This window comes from Pan paniscus, chromosome 9 (genome assembly GCF_029289425.2).
Source record: "Pan paniscus chromosome 9, NHGRI_mPanPan1-v2.0_pri, whole genome shotgun sequence".
In the NCBI taxonomy this organism is placed as follows: Eukaryota; Metazoa; Chordata; class Mammalia; order Primates; family Hominidae; genus Pan; species Pan paniscus.
Window position 1 is genome coordinate 112,582,453 of NC_073258.2, and position 18,572 is coordinate 112,601,024.

An 18,572-nucleotide genomic window follows, 5' to 3' on the forward strand; every position below is an offset into this window, starting at 1 on the left:
TTTTTTCCTCCAAGGTTTCATCCATTGACTAGGTAGCTCCTAAATCATATACTAGATTTGGAGCTGGAAGTGTATCATTCACCTTGAAATAGTGAACAAAAATGTGAATTTTTCAAGAACTAAAGAGGTGACACTGAATGTATCTTCCAAATTTAGATCTTGATTCTGGCAGAAAATCTTGGCAATCTTGGCATGTACCCCTGTAAATGCTTCCTGTTCAATAATGAGATATTCAATAGCTACTCAATACCTACCATGAAAAAATATGCAGCAAAAACATTATTTCTGCACTATAGTTATAATGGTACAGTACAAACCACAGAACCTTTACACTTATTCACTCCTAATTCTTGATTAGCCCAGAGGTAAAGAAAATAGCGAAATAAAAAAAGTCATACATCTTTCCTCGTTTCCATGCAGAATAGAAACGGGACAGGCTGGAGCACTTAGCATTGAAGCCAAAGGCTGGCTAAAACCTGCCACCCAGAGCTAAACGTCCATGCCTAATTTTCATGATTCTGCCACCACAGATAAGCAAAAAAATCCTCGCATTCAAAGGGCTGGACACAGCTGCTACCCAGCAGACATAAATCACTTGTTTTTCCCTGCTTTTATCAGCCAGCATTTTGGTGACTCCTACTGGCATCCTGAAAAATCATCACCTTTTGGGTAAAGCTCATATAGAGTCATTTAATCAAATTTAACACTGTCTGACAGCAGAGAATATGGAAATATGATCTAACTAAGACAACCAGTGATAAAAGCCTAAGAAATGTGCAAAAGGCCACTGTAGATTTTCTAGCCAGCTTTCTCTCAACATCATTACCACAATGACGATGAATATTCATTATCCACTGAGAAAGCACGTAAAAGTGAACTACTGGGTACATGACACCGTCCTAGACACTATGGTGAACGCAAAAGAAACAAAGTGCAGTCATTCTCTTCATGGCATTCACATATTTGATGTGGAAAGATATGATATCAGAAATATTTAACTAAGACCAAGAAAATTAAATGGCTAAACGAACTGCACAGATAAATACTGAAGACACTTAAAGGAAGGTCTGCTCAATATGGACTTAAATAGTTCACTTCAAAGAGGAAGATAATTTTGATAGTGTGAGAAGAGACACAAGGGTAGTTCAGGCATAGTCACCAATATAAGCGAAGTCACTGGGGTGGAAAACGCAATGATGAGTCTGGAGACACTGGAATAAAATTACCAGGATGGGAAACAATAAAAAGAAGGAAGGGGAGAGATTGGGTTTCTTTACCTGGAATCTGTCTAATATACCATTATCAGATTAAGAACACTTGTGCAAGCATAAGAACATTGCATTTTTGCTACAGAGAGATATAATATCAAATATCATAATTCCAAAGTAGGTGCCATTTTACAGACAGAAACTGAAATTAAACAGAGAAGCTAACTAATTTGCCCAAGGTTATCGAGTTTAGCAACAGAGCTGAGGTTTGAATGCAGGCCTACTCAACTCCAAAGTCCACGCTCTTTTTTTTACTACTCCATTTTTACTACCTCTTCCTAAAGCAAAGCTCCGATAACATCACTCTGTATTCATACTGTCCCCCTATGACAGTGTATTTTCCCACCCTTTGACTGTCCAGCTTCTCTAGAATGATGCCCTGCACTCAGGAGACTCATATCTGCAGATAAAATTAAAATGACCTGTAACAGTCTACCCTGCCCAAGGGTATTTCCATTGTAACAGGAATCAGAGCCTTAAATTAAAAGAATAAAGCTCTAATACAAGCCATGTGGCAGAAACGCCTATCTTACAAGGGAACAGCTCAAGGCTGTGTCTTTAAGTGTCCATTTTCATAGCTTATAGTTACAGCTCATACAATAAGAATCTCACTCATAAACCCTGAGGGTCTCCATGGAACTCTAACCAGCCCCAATCTGGGAGACAAAAGACCAGATGTGGCTGCAGGTTTGCTTCAGAAGAGAATTGGAAGTCTCGCTATTTTACATTTTAAGCATATGACATAAGAAAATGTAAATTAAATATAGCTGACATTTAAACTGTTACATATTTCTTTAACAGACAGGTTATCAAAAAATGTGCTTTCTAATAATTCTAGACAACGATCTTACACTGTCTTTGTGACCCAAAAGGAGCATTATCTTTATTACTTCTTACCTTTTTCATTATCAAAGATTTCACAGGTATCAAATGTCAAAAGTGTCATCTTTCAAAGGAACTGAAGTAAAATTCGCATGGGATCTCAGAATGTGTAAAGACAAGTAGGGAGAAGATCATGGCCCTGACAGAGGCTGCTCCCTGGCATTCAGTATGGAAACAGTCTTTACTGTTCATTTGTTAAAACCGGAATATACTAATAGCTAGGTCAAAGGTCCACCTGATAACTTGAAAGTTCCCCATTAAGGATTTTAATAGGCCAAGGAATGATATGAGTTTCAGAATAATGGTTCAAATTTCTACCATAAGAAAACTTTCAGCCTACCCAAAACCTTCAAAATTAAATTATACATTTTACATAGAAAATAAAGAGGTTAATTTGAAAATAAAAGTGATACTGTTTACTGTTTTTCAACAAAAGCTGTTATACCCCTCATCCTAAAAAATATCCGGTTTTTTTCTGAGACAGGGTCTCACTCTGTTGCCCAGGCTGGAGTGCAGTAGCGGAATCATGGCCTACTGCAGCCTTGAACTCCGAGGCTCAAGTGATCCTCCTGCCTCAGCCTTCTGAAGGGCTGGGATTACAGGCATAAGCCACCACACCTGGCTTATTTTTTAATTTTTTGTAGAAATGTGATCTTGCTATGTTGCCCAGGCTGGTCTCGAACTTCTGAATTCAAGCAATTATCCCGCCCGTCTCCCAAAGTGCTGGGATTACAGGTGTGAACCACAGCACCCGGCCTTAAAAAAATTGCTTTCTAAGAAATTCTCATTTTATCAATGCTCTAATATACACACCAACAGACTTTTAGGCATAGAATTCTTTTCAGAGAAGCAAGAAGAGAATGTAGCCCTTACATATCTGGATGGCTCTTCTAGATTCTGGTCATTCATGTCAGTAGGAACAATCCGGGTGGCCAGAGGTCCTTCTGCAAAAGGTTTTGGTAACTGACCTCTGAACTCTGATGGAATGAACTGAAGCTGCCAACTGTCAGAAACACAAGGAGAATAAGAAAAACACAGGGGGATAATATTGCTAAATGTACTTGAAACAAACAAGCCAGGAAAATCATGTGAAAAACATTTCTCTTGAAGAAAAAATATTTCTGCTAAAACCTCAACCAGGGAGCACAGAGGCAGAGGTCACAAGTCAGTCCAAAATCATTGAGAAATTTATAATTAGATGTCTCTTGACCCATTTCACCAACTGTTAGCAGTGAAATTCACAACCAAATGGTCATATCATCAAAAAACCAGAGAAGTGCCAATGCTTATTGTCAATTACTATGTGGGCAGAGAGACTTATCAAATAAAGCAAATTATCAGGTGTAGAGAAAAAGAATGAAATGCAATATATGGCACTGAGAACACACTATGGGAGAAATACTTTGTTCCGGAGTAACCCTCAAACATATCTTTATCTATAAAACTATTTCAAACATAAAAGGCAAAGGCTAAAGTCAACACTTAAAAAACAAGTTTTAATTTAATCATTAATGACTGACACAGGGTCTTTATGAAGCATAAGAAACTACTACCCAGTAAAGCTAAGCTACTGAAGCCATTTCTCAAATGGAGCAACATGACTCATCTTAACCAGATTTCCCTTTAACCTACACAGGACTCTTCTCTGGCCAAATGAAGCAAACTACAAAGAACTTTAGGGCCTATGCTCTCAGAACCACAGAAAGCATAAAGGAAACTGGTATAGACATTTTAACCACAGCCTTCCCCAGTGTCCACATAATGGTGGAGAACTTTCACTGCTGTTGGGTCAAGAATGTCTTCTCTCTTCTAGCTGGAGTTTCTAGACCACTTTTAGAAGAGGATAATTACAGAAATGTAAATATGAATCCCCAGGAAGAGCCACTGGCAAAAGCCTAAGACCCAGGGCATTTTCAGAAGTCCCCAGACACCTGCAGTTATGGGCAGTGCAGAATATCTACCTAGACCCAGCCCTCAGCCTAATAAGCCTAATGAACACAGGAGGCAGGTACATAGTACACAGGCCCCACAGCTCTCCGACGTGGTAGATAATTCAATAACTCTCTGTGAAAACTCCAAAAGAAAACAAAAATTAGAAGACACTGATATAGAACTGCTCTATTTACTCCTTCATTTAAAACCCTAGGAATTAAAGGACAACTTACTTGTCAGGAAGAAGGAAGCTGCTGGGAAATCGATACCACTCTTTTCCCACACAGACATTCACAGGTCTGCCTTCTGGGACAGTGTGGATGGTTGGGTCTGTAGCAATTCGGTAAAATTCTGGATACAAATCAAGGGGCCCGTGATATCCTGGAAGGGAGAACAGTTAGTGAGAGCCAGAGATGAGTAAGATGAGATTCTGACTTTAATTATACTGCTCATTAATGTCGCACTGTAAGCCACAGGAAATTTAAAAGGCAGGAAGGGCCATAGCCATTCCAGCATGAAGCCTGCTCTGCAGGTATAAAATGTCTCTCTAGCTGGGAACACGGTTACAGCAGAGGCCCTATTCTGCAAAAAATAATTGGCTTTCTTGCCCCTCTCTATGCTCCTTCTTCTTTTTACCTTCATTTTCCTTGAGCATATTTTAATATTATGGATCCAAACAATGATTATAAGAAAGAATATAATCATGAAAAGTTAGCCCAAATTTGCATATTAAGTTTAAGGCTTCCTTAATTTATCAGCATCCATTAAAAGAAAAAAACAACAAAAATAGACAAAAAATGTACAGTTAATCACACTAAAAGGAATTCTCAATCTTCTCTTCAATCCTAAGATACAGAAGTCATATGCCACTCATTAATATTAAGTCTACAGGTTCTCTTTTTAGAAATGGCTTCTTAGTATAAGCCAAATATGTATTATATAATCATGAATCAAGTAAAACCTAAGAGCAAGTGACTCGTCAGTGTAGGTTAAGATATTCTTAGAAGATCTACCTCTGAACAGTGCCACAGAGCGAGAAAATGACAAGAGCCCAAACAGGAAGACAGTTCCTAATGCCAGCCAATTCGATGTCACAGTATAGTGCTCCAGGCGATATCGTTGAAACACAAAGTGGTAACATTTCTGGAAGTACAGAAAACTGTGCTGATAAAAGAAAATATAATTTGTAGAATATGCATAATTATAAGACATCACAGTAACATCAAGAGCGAAGCCAAAAAAGAGGTTCTATTAGGGATCTGAGCATTTGCCAACAGTGAGGTACCCACTCCAAACTCTAAGATAAAAGCCAACTCCTCTAAGACTACCTGTAGTCTTGGCCAGGCAGAGGGCTTGCCAACAATAAAATCTCACTAGCTTCATAGGAAAATTATTTGAATATTTTGCTAGCATTTATAGTCCTAATAAGTTATTTTTTTTTAATATTTAAGCAATGCTTTTTTGGTAGTTTTGATATATAAAGTATTCCAATTTGTTTTTGATATAATGAGTACTAATCTTTACTATCAAAGTTTTTATCAAAGCTATTAGTATCAAAAAAAGGTCTCATGACCAAATAAGAAAAAAGAATTCCCCTTATAGAACACTAGGAACATGCTCTTAATTATATGCTGAATGACTTTACAAACTAGATGAATATAATATAAACACACATGCATGAATTCTGCTGTCTTTGAGTACCTTCTACTCAGACTTCTTCCCTTCCTTCCTTCCCTTCTAGACAGAAACTACTTACAGAAAGCAATTTTCCAATATATAACAAATGGCATAAATCTGTTTGAACCTTTTTCATATTTTTTGGAATCTATCCTGAGGAATCAATCCAAATATCTAAATGAAGATATTTATCCTAGCAGTATTTATAATGCTGAATAAATGAGCAACCTAAATTCTACCATGAATTATATCCAATAATTACATTATATAAAATCAAGTCAATATATTACATATTACATAATAATGCTATATATTATATCCAACTCAGAACATTCTACATCTACTAAAATGATAAGCACAGAGAATGTTACAATATTAAATTAAAAGGGATATAAAGTGGCTGGGCGCGGTGGCTCACGCCTGTAATCCCAGCACTTTGGGAGGCCGAGACGGGAGGATCACAAGGTCATGAGATCGAGACCATCCTGGCTAACACAGTGAAAACCACGTCTCTACTAAAAATACAAAAATTAGCCGGGCGTGGTGGCAGGCGCCTGTAGTCCCAGCTACCCGGGGGACTGAGGCAGGAGAACGGTGTGAACCCGAGAGGCAGAGCTTGCAGTGAGCCGAGATTGCGCCACTGCACTCCATCCAGCCTGGGCGACAGAGCAAGATTCCGTCTCAAAAAAAAAAAAAAAAAAGGGGGGGGGATATAAAGTTACATGTATACTTATTATCACAACTATAACAAACCTTGGTATATGATATACAAAAATGCTGGGAGGAGTTTTTGTTAGGTTGTGACTAATTTTTCTTTTACTACTTCCTAAATTATCTGCAATAAAGTTCAATTACTTTTATAATTAAAATTATTTTTTAAAACTATCACCTAATATTGATGAACCTTGAAAACATTATGTTAAGAAAAGCCAGTCACAAAAGACCACATATCATATGTTTCCATGTATAGGAAATGTTCAGAATAGGCAAATCTATAGGAACAGAAAGTAGATTAATGGTTACTTAGGGCTGGTGAGAGATGAGAAAGGGAATGGGGGAACAATAGCTAAAGGGTACAGGGTTTTTTATCTAAAACTGACTGTGGTGACAACTGCACACATCTGTGAATAGACTAAAAACCACTGAATCATACCCTTTAAATAGGTAAACTGTATGGTTTGTGAATTATATCTCAAAAAACCTGTTAAGAAAAAAACCTATCATCCTAATTATTTTTTTTCTGCCAACTGCAAATGGTAGCAGAGTGCAATACAGGGTTCTGAGGCTACTGAAGCCGTAAGTACAGAGATATTCAAACAGAGTTAAGATGAGCTCTGCCAGAGAATTGACCTGGGCAGGTTTTCAACCAGGATTACAAAGTGCCCCATACTGTGAACTGCCTGCTGTGATCCCAAACTCTTGAGCAAGTTTTGTTATGATCTAGCAGTTCAAAGAGCAGACGTTCCATTACCTCTGCCACAGAATGGAATTCTGCAATTGGATTCCTGTTGGTAACAGAGGCAAAGTAACACACAAATTAACACTGCAAACATGTAATCAGCAAATACAAGTATGGTAAACAGCTAAGCAATCAATATAAGAAGGTTTAATAATATGATCTATATCAGGTTTAATGTTATGGATAAAATATCTTAGGTGGAAGCATTCTGTAATTTGCACTTAAGTTTGTGAGCAATTATTTAATAAGTAAAAAAGAATGAGGCAGATACACTTCTCCCTGAAACTCACCTGAAGTGCAGAGAGAGCCACAGCGCCACAGAGACATATAAGTGGATACACAGGGAAAAGAAATCTCTCCTCTTTGTGAGGCTGGATGAAGAAAATTATAAACCAAATATACATTGGAGCCAAGGTAAGCCAATATGGGTGGCCTAAATTCTGAACTGCAAGACACAGAAAAATACCCATCTTTCATTATATTAGAACAAAACAACATATTTAGTTTTAGTGTTATCTTGATCTCAAATTTAGGAGTATGTCCTAGGACACTCCATAGAATGTTTCTACTCTTGTATTCACACTTTCTCCAATGCCATAAAGGCATCAAAAGGAGAGAAGAATATACTCCTTAGCTCTCCCAAGAGATCTAAACTCTAACAACAAGCACAATACTGGATTTGGTTAGGACACATATAAATGTCAAGTTAATGGCTAATAGAACTTAATAAATTCTACATTAGATGAAGGGAAAAAAAGCCGTCTCCTTTAATGAGTCCTGCCACTAAGACGAAAAGTTCCTGAGTTTAACCAAAAGCATAACATAAATTCATTTCTGGGGTTTTAATTCCAATGTTCTGTTTAATTGGTGTCTCTTATCTATACACCAATCAGTCTGTTCAAATAGCCATGGATCAAAGGAAAACAAAATTGTTGGATTCTCAAATTCATTACTGGTTTTCATCAAGCCACAAATGACGGAGTTTGTTTCAAGGCAAACATAAAAATGCTCTTAAAGGAAGTTCAGTGATTGTTTTCTCTCCATTTTGCAATACTCATCCACTCCGGATCCCCAAATTGGAACAAAAATGTACTTAAAGCATGTGAAAGAATTAAAGGAATGTAATGAACACTAAAACCCAAGAACCTGCTGGAAAGTTCCCGTGGTTAGGTACATGAGAAATGAGAGATAAGCCTGCAACCCACAGTGAAGGCATCTCCTACTGCGTTTACAGGAGTGATAATGAGCAATGCAAATGCGGGCAAATGGTAGATAGACAGCGCCCCCTGGTGTCCACCATGTTAACAGTAAGCCAGTTTACAAGATCAGGATTATCGTCAAGATCCACTTTAGCTATGCCTAATTTAGCATTCCTAGGCTATCACTTTCACTGTAGAAATTCTTTAGGGATAAAAATTCTTGAACTACAATAACAAGATTTTGTTTCAACTTTTGCTCTAAGACATTATGGGATTTTAGATAATAATTTAGAATATATACCTTTCTAGGTAGTATATTTTAAGGGGGGGGCGGGTTGTTTTTTGTTTTTTGAGACGGAGTCTCTCTCTGTCACCCAAGCTGGAGTGCAGTGGCACAATCTCGGCTCACTGCAACCTCTACCTCCCAGGTTCGAATGATTTTCCTGCTTCAGCCTCCTTAGTAGCTGGGATTACAGGCATGCATTAACACACCAGGCTAACTGTTGTATTTTTAGTGGAGATGGGGTTTCACAGTGTTGGTCATGCTGGTCTTGAACTTCTGACCTCAGGTGATCCACCTGCCTCGGCCTCTCAAAGTGCTGGGATTACAGGCGTGAGCCACTGTGCCTGGCCTAAGGTGGGGTTTTTTAATTAGAAGAAAATAAATCCACTTATTGTCCACAAGTAAACAGTCCTTTTCTCTTCTGTACCTTAAAGGCTAACGAGTAATCTTTTTTTAATAAGGCAAAAAATTTTGAAATGTCCTCCATAAAATATACAAAATCACAACCACAGCTAGATATGATGAAATCAAGAGTAATTTCTTTCCTGCTTCTTAATAATTTTCTATGGTTTGGGGGACTTATTTTTTCTCTTGAGACAGGGTCTCGCTCTGTCACCCAGGCTGGAGCATAGTGGCACAACCATGGCTCACTGTAGCCTTGACCTCCTAGGCTTAAGCAATCCTCCCACCTCAGCCTCCCAAGTAGCTGGGACTACAGGTGTGCATCACCATGCCCGGTTAATTTTTTAATTTTTTTCGTAGTGACAGGGTCTTGCTATCTCACCCAGGCTGGTCTTGAACTCCTGGGTTCAAGCAATCCTCCCACCTCGTGCTCCCAAAATACTGGGATTATAGGCATGAGCCACTGTGCCTGGTCTTTTTTCTCTTAAAAAAGTATTGGTTCTATTCTAAAATCACATAAAAATATAAAGAAAAAAACAGAAAATGTTTTCTTACTAGGTAGATATGTGCATACATTATGCATTTTAAACCAATATTTTATACTTAAAATTTTATCATACTGTAGAGAACAGCTTAATATCCTGTTTTTTTACTGATGTTACAAGCATTTCCAAATTTTCCACAAGCATAAATAATTATTATTGTTGTTTTTAAAAACAGAGACACAGGTCTCACTATGTTGCCCAGAGTGGTCTCGAACTCCTGGGCTCAAGCAATCCTCCCACCTTAGCCTCCCAGGCAGCTGGGACTATATGCACGTGCCACTGCTCCCAGCTATCATAAATTATTTTTATAGTCAGAAAAATAGCTATTTTCAAAAAAAGAAAAAGTGATCCTTAAGAAATAGAAGGGATAGAGGAATAAGTTAACACCTCAAGGGAGCAAACAGCTGAGTCTAAAATGTGGGACATTATGCAAGATGATGGCCTGGTTTCTTTAAAGAAATCTTTGAAAGAAAAAAAGTAAGATGGGGGTCTTCTTAAAAAGCTTAAGAAATATAACACTAAATTCAGTACGTGACCCTTGTTGAGATTCTGCTTTAAACTAACTATAAAAGGCTATTTTTCAGACAATCTAGGAAATCAATGGGTATTAGATGATATTAAGAAAGTACTGATAATTTTATTAGGATAATGGCATTATGGCTACATTGAAACAAAAGTCCTAACACCAAAGAAAAGTGACTCTAAAGGCTGCTCTAATATTCTTATAATACAACGAACTCATTATAAACCATTAATAGTAGAAAAGCAGAATGGAGGTGGGATGGGGGAACTGATCATATGGCATCCAAATCAGACTGCAAAGTCTGAAATTAAATCTTTTTCCAAACCTCATATGAATTTCTGTTCAAATCTGTCTTCCATAAAAGAAATGAGAGGCACTAGATATCCAGAGCCACGACAACTTGAGAAAACACCAGCTGTGCACTACAGAATCAGAGCAAGCAAAGCAAACGACAAACCAAACTTTCTCCAATAAGGCAGACACAGAAACAAAAAGGAACAAAGAAAAGCATCATGCTTCTGAGGAAGTCCAAAGCTTCCCTTACTTCACTATCAAATTTGGGGAAATCCCTGTATGGTTCAGATTTTATACTTTCGTTTGAAGTACTATCTCGTGGATTACCTTAAGCAACCTATCAGGTTAATATACACTTCTTTAAAAGATAGAAAACTCAAATAGGCTTGTTCTCTTCTGAGATTTTTTTTGAGATGGAGTTTTGCTCTTGTCGCTCAGCTGGAGTGCAGCGGCGCAGGGTCTTGGCTCACTACAACCTCTGCCTCCTGGGTTCAAGCGATTCTCCTGCCTCAGCCTCCCTAGTAAGTGGGATTACAGGCATCCACCACCATGTCTGGCTAATTTTTGTATTTTTAGTAGAGATAGGGTTTCACCACGTTGGCCAGGCTGGTTTTAATTCCTGACCTCAGGTGATCCACCCGCCTCGGCCTCCCAAAGTGCTGGGATTACAGATGTCAGCCACCGCGCCCGGCCTCCTTCTGAGATTTTATAAATATTTTTACTTCCCTGGGTGATTGTGTAAATTATATTGACTTCCTCACTTAAAGCAATAATAAAGCTCTTCCTCCTGTCAATTTAATTTGCCACAATTCACCAAATCTTCACAAGGGTTCAATGGATCAACAAACACAGACTGAAAATTCAGTAAGCCAACCATTTCCATAGGAAGAATGTGGAAAATAAAGTAAGTAGGATTTTCCTTCAGTTCTTGGTATACACCATTACTTGCTCTTTCCTCCCAAAACACCTACCATCTCTTATGCCACTCACCATGAAATCTCTGCAGCAGGTATTCCATAAGAGAAGTCAGTGGTAGGACTAGGAGAGCCAAAGCAAAGGCTACATTGAAATTCAGAAATCCATTAATTAAATAGAAATACCAGGGTTCTGTACCTGAGGGAGACATAAAGGTAAGAAATCATTAGTGGATGCCTTAACACCTATTACGGTGCTTGACATATAATGTTCTTTGTTGGAATAACACTGATGATCCTATGCCTCATGGGAATGAGAGTCCACAGCCCACTCTTCCCATGCTAAGCTACACAAAAGAAGCACAAGAGCGAGATGGAAGAGAATGGGATTGGTCATGAGGATTTAGGGAGAAATCAAGTTTCAAATAGTTAGCTGTATTTTCTATACTGACCACTATATCTAGCCCAAATTGCTATGCCCCAATGGAACTAATACTTTTGAGAAGCACCAAATAATTTAAATCGCTTTAGAGCCACATAGGGCTAAAATAATAAAACTGCCATTTCAATTTAACTATTCTCTCAAGATCGTGCAGACCAAAGGAAAGAGTGATAAAAGAACTTAGTTGGTGGCTGGGTGTGGTGGCTCATGCCTGTAATCCCAGCTACTAGGAAGGCTGAGATGGGAGGATTGCTTGAGCCCAGGAGGTTAAGGCTGCAGTGGGCTGTGGTCGTGCCGCTGCACTCCAGCCTGGGCGACACAGTGAGACCCTGTCTCAAATAAAAATAAAAATAAGGAACTTAGTTTGAGCTATTCAGGCCTCTCCCATTTTGTTTTCATCTGCTTGTCCCATTTACATTCTAGCATCTTTCCCCTTGATATGCTCAACCACTTATAGTCGCGTACATTGGGCAACATGTGTTTGGTATAAAGCAACAACCCATTTTTCTTAGATCATGTTCAGAGACCCAGGCCTTGCTGAGAAGCTTTAAGGATTCAGAATGAAGCAAACTCACTAAAAACACAAGTCTTACTCACACTATTTTTTATTCTTTAACTCAAAATCCTTACACCCAAATGATGAGAAACAGACCCCCTCTGCACATTTAGCAGGTTTTTCATCTGCTTTTCCCCTCTGTATGATTACTTCAATCAAGCAGTGAATGACACATGCGGGTTTTAATCACTGTGTGTTGTGACACCCGCCTTGCACCATAGCAATTTCCTGCAATCAGCATTGCTTAAAAGGGTAATCAGAAGGCAGAGGAATAGTCAGAAAAACCTGACATTCTTGCAGCTTGCACAGCAAAATAAGATTAGAAACCAAACCCATAATGCTAGAAACATTTAGGGGAGAAGTAAGAGGGAGGGAGGTTACACTAAGGAAAAGTTCAAGTTCAACTGTGCGTCACCTTTGGGGGAAGCTCACTCCTTCCTGTCTCAATACAATGATAGAGATTATTCATGAACAGAGGTCCTATTCCAGGCCCAGTTCATTAGGGACATTTTAATCTTGTATTCTTTACAAATATGCATTTGGGTTATAGAAAACTAACGGATGGTTTTATTTTCAAATCAAAAATGTCTTTTCTGAATCTTAATTAGAATTTAACAACATTATTTTTTAAACTGAGTCCTTTAGGATCCAATTTCCAGAGAGGTAAGCTTTTGCACAATCCTCTCCTGACCACCAGTGCGGAGGCAGGGCTAGCAACCTCTGACTCACCTTTTTCTTAACAGGATTCTGGAAATCTGAGCTTGTGAAGAAAAACCATAGAGTGACCAGACAGAAAAGGGGTTATCCTTTCTATTATCTATTACAGATGTTAAGCACCAATAGGAAAAAGCCACTTGTCTCTTTGATATTTGCAAATATAGACTGTTTTTTTCAGGAAAGCACTTTAGCTTCCAGAAAATATTTGTCTCTAACACAATTTACTATACCCTCCTGTTACAGCTATCTTTTTATCTAGGTATACTGTACTCTGAGATGAGGAAACAAAAGTATTAAGCTGGTAAATGCAATCATTTTTATGTATTCAGAGCTCATAAATCAAGTTTCCAACTAGGCTGTGAACATTTCATAACAGACTGTTATTTCCCTGAAAGATGGGGCAAAAATTGGGGGATAAGCCAAAAGTGAAGAAGGTTCAAGTGTCAACAGTCTTATAAACAAGGGCAAAAGGGAACAAAAAGAGTGACTTCTATCAGCCAGAGTCCTCCCCTGCTTGATGACACATCCGCCTTAGGAAAGAAAAGGGTATAAACTTTTATCTCTTTTCAGGGAGATATTCAATGCTGCTGCTCAGAAAACATCAGAGCTGAACTATGCAAAAAACCATGTCAGAATGACAAGCTAAACGCTGAACTGGTGCAAGATGTTTAGGTGAAGGAAAGCTGGCAGCAGGGTCTCTGCAGGGAGTGACTCACCCATCCTCCTCTTTATGGAAAGTGCCTCAAGTCCTTTCAATCAAATGAGCTAAGGGAAGCTTTCAAAGAAACTAAAAGAAGGGATAATGTTTACTGCTCCATAGATTGAATGAAGGAGAACTACTTCCCAAAGTTATAATTTTATAGACCTGTAGGAACTAAATCATAGTAAGTCATCCTTATAAATGTCAAATTTGTACCACCGAGAGGGAAAAGCCACTAAGTTCAAGAGAAATGATTAACAAAAGAGCAAAGGCTCTAGAACAGTTCTGGCTGGCAGTGAATTCTAAGCAGGACTGATAAGACCCCACTGGGGCTTCTTCCTCTGCCACTGCAATTATGGAAACCTGTGGGCCTCCCAACAGAGGGCATTTGCGGGTATCGTCTGAAACTTTCCATCCAGTGATCAGACAGATGTTGATAAAACACATAAACAGGCAATGGGATCCTGTCCTAAGCTGCAAAGTGGCAACCTGAGCAGACTCACTGTTCTTTCTGAGGCAAGAGTATTTCCTGTAAGTGTATTCCCATGCCTTCTCCAGGCCTGTGCACTCCTCAGCAGAGAGCACCACTCTTCACTCACCAGACAAAAATACTTGCCAGCATCAACATCTGAAAACATGTTATGAGGGGCAAAATCAGTGACAAGACCAATCACTTTCTTTTCTGCAACACTAAATTTCGCCTCTTGATCTCTGACCCCACAGAGACGTTTTGCCTAAGACTTCGCAATTCTAGTCTATCCTATTCTAAATTTTCTAAGTGCCGAATGTTCTTTACCTTATCCAAACACTCCTTCTTTCTTCAACAAAAGGGTCTGGTACAGCGCTCCCATGTAAAAGGAGAACTTGCCAGTGTGCACGTCACTCTGCCACTCAAGCTCGCTAGGGGCTCCTGATCACTTTCCAAACCAAAATGCACAAACCTTCAAAGGTATAATTTTCCACCTATTCTATAGATTGGATCCTATCTTCTCCCACCCTCAACTCATCTTCTCTGCTTTAGTAAGCTTATTCTCTGGTAAAGTCTCAGTAGCCAAACTCCAGGGTTTTGCTAAGGGTCTTGTTTTCAGTGCAAAGAACACGGGCTTTGAAGTCAGACAACACTAGACTCTTATCCCACTTTTGCAACTTTTTTAACTATGTGGCATATTCCTCACCATCTCAACCTCAGTTTCTTCATCCAGGAATACAGATAAATAAGGCCTCTCTCAGAGTGTTTTGAGTGAAAAAAGATGGTATGTGAATAACTTCTGACACACAGTAGGCATTCAATAATCAGAAGATATTGTAATTAATATCTTTCAAAATGTACTCCCTTTATTTTCCCCAGCTTCAAATGAAAGGTGTCAGCTCAAGTCTAGAATGTCTCACTAATACATGCTACCTAGCCAGGAAAGTGTAGAAAGGTCCCTTTGAAAACCAGGAACAGTTCGTGACCAGCCTGACCAATATGGAGAAACCCCGTTTTTACTAAAAATTAGCTGGGCGTGGTGGCGCATGCCTGTAATCCCAGCTACTCGGGAGGCTGAGACAAGAGAATTGCTTGAATCCAGGAGGCAGAGGTTGCGGGGAGTCGAGGTCACCCCACTGCACTCCAGCCTGGGCAACAAGAGCAAAACTCCATCTCAAAAAAAAAAAAAAAAAAAAGAAAACCAGGAACAATAGAAAGGGTAAACATTTACATGATTATAACCACAATGGAGTGATTGAAATCATCTTGCTCACATCTGAATAGTTTCTACCTAAAATCCAACCAATGCTGTAAAAATGAGTTTTTATAAAGAACTCAATATTCAATCTTTTTGCTTCAGCAGTCCCTATATTTGACATTCCATTTGTCAGAAATGTACCCCTCTTGCATTTACTAAGGACACTCCTACTCTTCCTTCCAGGCTCAGCTCAAGAGCCACACCTTTCTTGACACCACCAGAAGGACATGCTCCTATGATTCCCTATCTTTCCCCTGTAGCACATAAGACACTGTCCTGTAATTATCTATTTGTGTGTCTGTAGCCTAATTAGACAGTAAGTACTATGATGAAACAAGATTAATGCTCAAAAGCAATTTATTCAATGTTTCTTTCTTTCTTTCTTTCTTTTTGAGACAGGGTCTCCCTCTGTCGCCCAGGCTGGTGCAGTTTCGGCTCACTGAAAGCTCTGCCTCCCGGGTTCAAGCAATTCTCGTGCCTCAGCCTCCTGAGTAGCTAGGATTAAAGGCATGCACCACCACGCCCAGCTAATTTTTGTATTTTTAGTAGAGATGGGGTTTCACCATGTCGGCTAGGCTGGTCTCGAACTCCTGGTCTCAAGTGATCCGCCCACCTTGGCCTCCCAAAGTGCTGGGATTACAGGCGTGAGCCACCACACCTGACCTTCAATGTTTCTTTGACTGAAGCCCATTTGTCCATCCAGTCAAGAAATATTAATAGGCTTAGTATGTTCTTATACATGAGAAATAGCACTAAGAGATGTATGCAAAAACTATCTTTTTTCCTGTTTTTAAATTGTTTTTATTTTAAGTTCTGGGGTACATGTGCAGGATGTGCAGGTTTGTTACATAGGTAAACTTGAGCCATGGTGGTTTGCTGCACAGATCAACCCATCACCTAGATATTAAGCCCAGCATGCATTAGCTATTATCCTGATGCTCTCTCCCTCCCTCCGCCCCCTCCACAGGCCCCAGTGTATGTTGCTCCCCTCCCTGTGTCCATGTGTTCTCATCGTTCAGCTCCCATTTATAAGTGAGAAGATGTGGTGTTTGGTTTTCTGCTCCGGTGTTAGTTTGCTGAGGATAATGGCTTTCAGTTCCATCCATGTCCCTGCAAAGGACATTATCTTGTTCCTTTTTATGGCTGCATAGTATTCTATGGTGTATACAGCACAATGCATTTTTAATTTTCAGATAAGAAACTGTGTGCTTAACATAGCTAATGAGGCACCTGGAGCAGGAGACTCTTGTAAAACAGCCAAAACAATGCCAAATAGTGCCCAACATGTAATAAAGTGAAAGAGCTAGCATTTCCAATAGAAAAGACATGCTATCTCGCTGTCTGACAATTTTACTGCCTCAAAACATCTAGTAAAATACAAGTCTTTTATGTATACTGAATGGCCTCACCAATTATAATAAAATTAGCTGACAATCATGAAGTACTTTTTGATTTAAAAGGTATTTTATTTATATCTATTATAGTATTATTATTTGGTATCACGAAAATCTCAAGCTAGCACCACAACAGGTCTAACTAAAGTGATTCTATGATACAACTGTAAATGACACACTAATGTAACCCAATGGATACCCCAGAATTTATCCATTCATTGATTCTTGACAGATCTTTACTGTAAGTCTGGAATATACAAGGAATTCCTACTCCTAAGATGGAAGAAGTATTCTCTCTGCAGGCCTCCTAAACCAAAAAGGAGTTAACACTCTCAAAGAATGGAAATCAGGCCAGGCATGGTGGCTCATGCCTGTAATCCCAGCACTTTGGGAAGCTGAGGCAGGCAGATCATTTGAGGTCAGGAGTTCAAGAGCAGCCTGGCCAACATGGTGAAATCCCTGTCTCTACTAAAAATACAAAAATTAGCCAGGCATGGTGATGGGTGCCTGTAATCCCAGCTACTAGGGAGGCTGAGGCAGGCGAATAGCTTGAATCCGGGAGGCAGAGGTTGCAGTGAGCAGAGATCGCGCCACTCCACTCCAGCCTGGGTGACAGAGCGAGATACTGTCTCAAAAAAAAAAATCAGACAAAAATTTTTTTCTTTTACCAAATTCAAAGATGAGGTAAAGGCACACAAATCCTGCCATCAAGGAACAACTGCCTAAAGTCTGTCTGACCGCAGCACTGTATCAGTCCTGTTCATGGTTGGTATGCCAATTCTCTCTGTTTCAACAAAGTTTTTGCTACCCCCAGGAAAGTGATCAGTTTCTGTACATCCAAAATAGCAAAATCTGAACTGAAGCTATCCCAGGTTCATTAAAGTAGGCAGAAAGAAGTCCCAAGGACTCTTTCCCTGTTAAACGCTGACTGAAATGAACAGCAAATGCCAATATCCCAGGAAAGACTGGCTACTGCTCTACTGGATCTCAAAACCGACCACAGGGGTTCCTGACTGACCCACTGTTAAATTAGCACCGTAAACTTAAATCAGAATTTATTCCTTCTTTCCTACTTTCCCTACCACCCTGATTATTCCTATATTTAAGAGCTTCATCCCTGGGCGTGGTGGCTCATGCTTGTAATCCCAGCACTTTGGGAGGCCGAGACTGGTGGATTACCTGAGGTCAGGAGTTGGCAACTAGCCTGGCCAACATGTCGAAACCCCGTCTCTACTAAAAATATAAAAATTAGAAGGGCGTGGTGGCGGGTGCCTATAATTCCAGATACTCAGGAGGCTGAGGCAGGAGAATTGCTTGAACCCAGGAGGGGAGGTTGCAGTGAGCAGAGATCACGCCACTGCATCCAGTCTGGGTGACAAGAGCGAAACTCCATCTCAAAAAAAAAAAAAAAAAAAAAAGAGATTCATCAATCCAGAGGGATACAAAAAAATCTGTCACTTTCACAAGTCTCTCACAAAAGGTTTTATAAAGAGTTAGAATATCAGTAACCCATTATAAAGGTGGAGAAGTCAATTTTTCAAAATTAACACAAATTAACTCAATTTATTCACCCACACAGAGTAGATATTGTGTTTCTAATAGGCTCTCTGTGAAACAATTTCTACTGTGCAGTCTAGATCTAAGATCTTTTATTGCCT

General features: G+C 39.3%; 1 protein-coding gene across 9 annotated transcripts in view; it reads right to left on the reverse strand.

The window, feature by feature from the left end:
• ALG9 (ALG9 alpha-1,2-mannosyltransferase) overlaps positions 1-18,572 on the reverse strand; it is a 99,974-nt gene that overhangs the window by 61,215 nt on the left and 20,187 nt on the right. For 7 of the 9 annotated variants that reach the window (XR_010113492.1, XM_008971300.5, XM_034933656.3 and 4 more), the window contains 5 exons: positions 11,455-11,577; positions 7,509-7,663; positions 5,096-5,246; positions 4,316-4,463; positions 3,024-3,153 (listed from right to left, as the gene is read on the reverse strand). Coding sequence is in view for 7 of the 9 variants with exons in the window: in XM_008971300.5 (XP_008969548.1) it covers positions 3,024-3,153; positions 4,316-4,463; positions 5,096-5,246; positions 7,509-7,663; positions 11,455-11,577 (707 nt within the window). In the remaining 2 variants the exon portion in view is untranslated. The remainder of the gene's footprint in view (positions 1-3,023; positions 3,154-4,315; positions 4,464-5,095; positions 5,247-7,508; positions 7,664-11,454; positions 11,578-18,572) is intronic. The other 2 variants (XR_010113493.1, XM_008971306.6) reach the window with 1 other exon arrangement.